The sequence below is a fragment of the Condylostylus longicornis genome, unplaced genomic scaffold, assembly GCF_029603195.1.
Source record: "Condylostylus longicornis isolate FDR11 unplaced genomic scaffold, ASM2960319v2 ptg000074l, whole genome shotgun sequence".
NCBI lineage: Eukaryota > Metazoa > Arthropoda > Insecta > Diptera > Dolichopodidae > Condylostylus > Condylostylus longicornis.
Window position 1 is genome coordinate 1,496,327 of NW_026578042.1, and position 2,841 is coordinate 1,499,167.

Sequence of the window (2,841 nt, forward strand, 5' to 3'; positions counted from 1 at the left end):
ATTTATACAGATAAATTTTTATATATATATATATATATATATAAATATGCGCAAATTGTATATTATATATATATATATATATATATATATATATATATATACATATAAATATTTTATAAATCCATAAAATAATCTAAAATGTATATATTATAATATTAATGAAGAAATATAATATATTTTAATTGCTATATAAATTTCTTCAAAAAAAAAAAAAAAAAAAATTAAAAGAAAAAAATTGTAGGTATCAATTTTTTTTTTTTTTTTTTGTATTTGATTTTGGTCTATGATCCTCTAGTATATCTATCATAGCTAGTTAAAAGTGCTGCATCAACTGGTTCCATACAACTTGGACATGTTAAACTTCTCATTAACCAATCATCAATACAACTAACATGATATATATGAAGACAAGGTAAATAACGTACAGCTTCACCAACAGAAAATTCAATCATGCATATCACACATTCCCTAGATTTTTTACATCCATCATATGTTCCAACTGGTAAATGTTGAATTAAACCAATTCTTTTTGCTATTTTAACTTGTTCCTCTTCAGTTAAATGTGATGCTGGACGGCTAACAGATGGTGATGGATAAAATACAGGTTGCATAATCTCCTAAAATATAATTAAAAATTAATATTTATATTTTATTATTTTTCAACATTTCAATTGTGAATTGATATAAATCAAATATTAAATAATTGAGACAACATTTATCTAAATATTTAAACTAAATATTATACCGAATAAATCTGTGGTATAGATCCTAATTGATCTGATGATGAATCTCTACCATTATTACTATCTCTTAATAGTGAAACGTCATCATTAGTTGATCTTTTAAAACAATTGCCCATTTTGATCACAAATTAGTCGAATTTTTTTTTTTTAATTCAAAACAAATAAATTAAGATAAATATTGTATCTGAAAAAAAAAATTGAAATACAATTTAGAAATTAATTTTGAAATTTCAATTGAATTCGAAAATTAATTTATACTTACAATATGTTTTTATAAAGTTTTCAATATTTTATTTAAATCGTCAATTAATCTTTAAAATCCCTTTCAAATAATTTAAAATATAAAATTTGGGAATTTATCTTGAAAGAAATCACTTAAAAGGTTTTGCCTTTATTCTTTTGTTTATCTTTGCTATAACATTATGTGGATGATTATCAGCTCATAATTTTTCTTTAATACTTCCACAAATTTTCTCCGTTAAAATATTTTATTTTCCTTGTTTGAAATTATCTAAAAACAAAAAAAAAAAAGAAATGGGACTGATAAAAACAAATAAGAAAATTTCTTTCATTACTTATAAAAATTTTATGAAATTCCAAAAATATTATAAAATATCTACGTATACATTTATTGTGTTTTTAAATTTTTCTTAAGAATACTCAAATCTCTGATAAGAACTTGGAATATATTCTTATTTTGAAAATACTATTTGTTACGCTTCATTGTAATCTATATATGTACATATGTATGTGGATAGGTAGGTAGTCGTTCAGATGAGTTATTTCTGATATATTTAATGTTCTTTAATGATTTCTGAAAGCATTAAAGATATTGTGTTGTTCTACTGGCTTTACTAGAACAGAAATTACATTTCTTACTACTGTAATCAAAATAATTAAATAATTGCATTCAATTTGAATGTTTTTCTATACCTATGGTAGAAAAACATTTCTATTTCTATGGTAATTATTAGTTTCTTTCATCTATTCAATAACTAACAAATATATGTGTGTACCTACCTACATACCTACATACTTATGTATTTGAATAATAGCCCCAATATTCTTTATTTTCTACCTAATTAGATTTTAAGAAATTTTTTAATTTTTATAATAATTAGTCTTATAAAATAAAATTTCGAAGAATAACTATATTTATAATCTACATAATTTTACATGTATATATACATACATGTATGTATGTAGTTATATTAAAAACTTCATTGAATCGAAAAATAATTTTCAAAACTTTCTCCATCCTATTTGCTCTAATAAATTATTATTTTTTTTAATTTAAAATCAGTAAGATTAAAGTTGAACGTAGTTAGATACGTAATTATAAATATACATACATATACCTATGTATATTATAGGTAGGTATACATATGTATATATCGAAATAATATAAGTAAATAAATATTTTCACCGAAGTTTATAATAATGTTCGTGCCTAACATAAATTTTCTTTCATTAATTCAATATACAAATTAATGAGGGAATTTGGAAAAAAAAAATTGCTAAAGGATACTAGCCTATATTACTACGTTTTCTATTTAAAATATCTAGGTATGTGCTCTATAAAATTTCCCAAATTTTTATTGATTACTTATTTATTCATAGTAGGTAGGCACCAAATTAATTTTTTCAAACGTTAATTAAATTAATAATATAAAATCAATGAATTTCACAAACAAAAAAAAAATTTACACAAAAGAAGGGATCATTGATCTTTAGACCAATATAGAGAAAAACCAAAATATAATTCAATTGTATTAATTAAAATTTGTCATCTGTGTTTTGCAAATTTTTCATTTTAATAATTAATTATTTAAATTAGTTTTTATAGTTACTTATTATACCTTAAATTATTAATTCTTCCCTTACAAAAAAAACTTGCATTAAAATAAATTTTTTTCACAAATCTTTTTGTTTGTAATTTAAAAATCTCTGCTGAAGGTTATTGTATCTGAAATTATTTTTAATTAAATATTTATCCATCAGCTGTAAGTTCTTAACTAGTTTCTATCTTTTTTTTCTTCCTGCTTTGTATTGAAAATTTTTGTTTTCCAATCAATAAAATTTAAAATAGAAAATATTA

The 2,841-nt window shown here is 21.0% G+C and overlaps 1 protein-coding gene across 1 annotated transcript; it reads right to left on the reverse strand.

Annotated features, from left to right (window-relative positions):
- Positions 1 to 218: 218 nt before the first annotated feature.
- LOC129612538 (RING finger protein 11) lies at positions 219 to 921 on the reverse strand. The gene is made up of 2 exons (XM_055526189.1): positions 746 to 921; positions 219 to 617 (listed from the first exon to the last, which is right to left on the reverse strand). The coding sequence occupies exons 1-2, from the start codon at positions 857 to 859 to the stop codon at positions 282 to 284; spliced, it is 450 nt and encodes a 149-aa protein (XP_055382164.1). The 5' UTR covers positions 860 to 921; the 3' UTR covers positions 219 to 281.
- Positions 922 to 2,841: the final 1,920 nt, after the last annotated feature.

Coding starts and splice junctions, on each gene's coding strand:
- LOC129612538 (XM_055526189.1), bottom strand. CDS start 859: ATGGGCAATTGTTTTAAAAGATCAACTAATGATGACGTTTCACTATTA. Junction 618..745: donor CTATACCACAGATTTATTCG/GTATAATATTTA, acceptor ATTATATTTTAG/GAGATTATGCAACCTGTATT.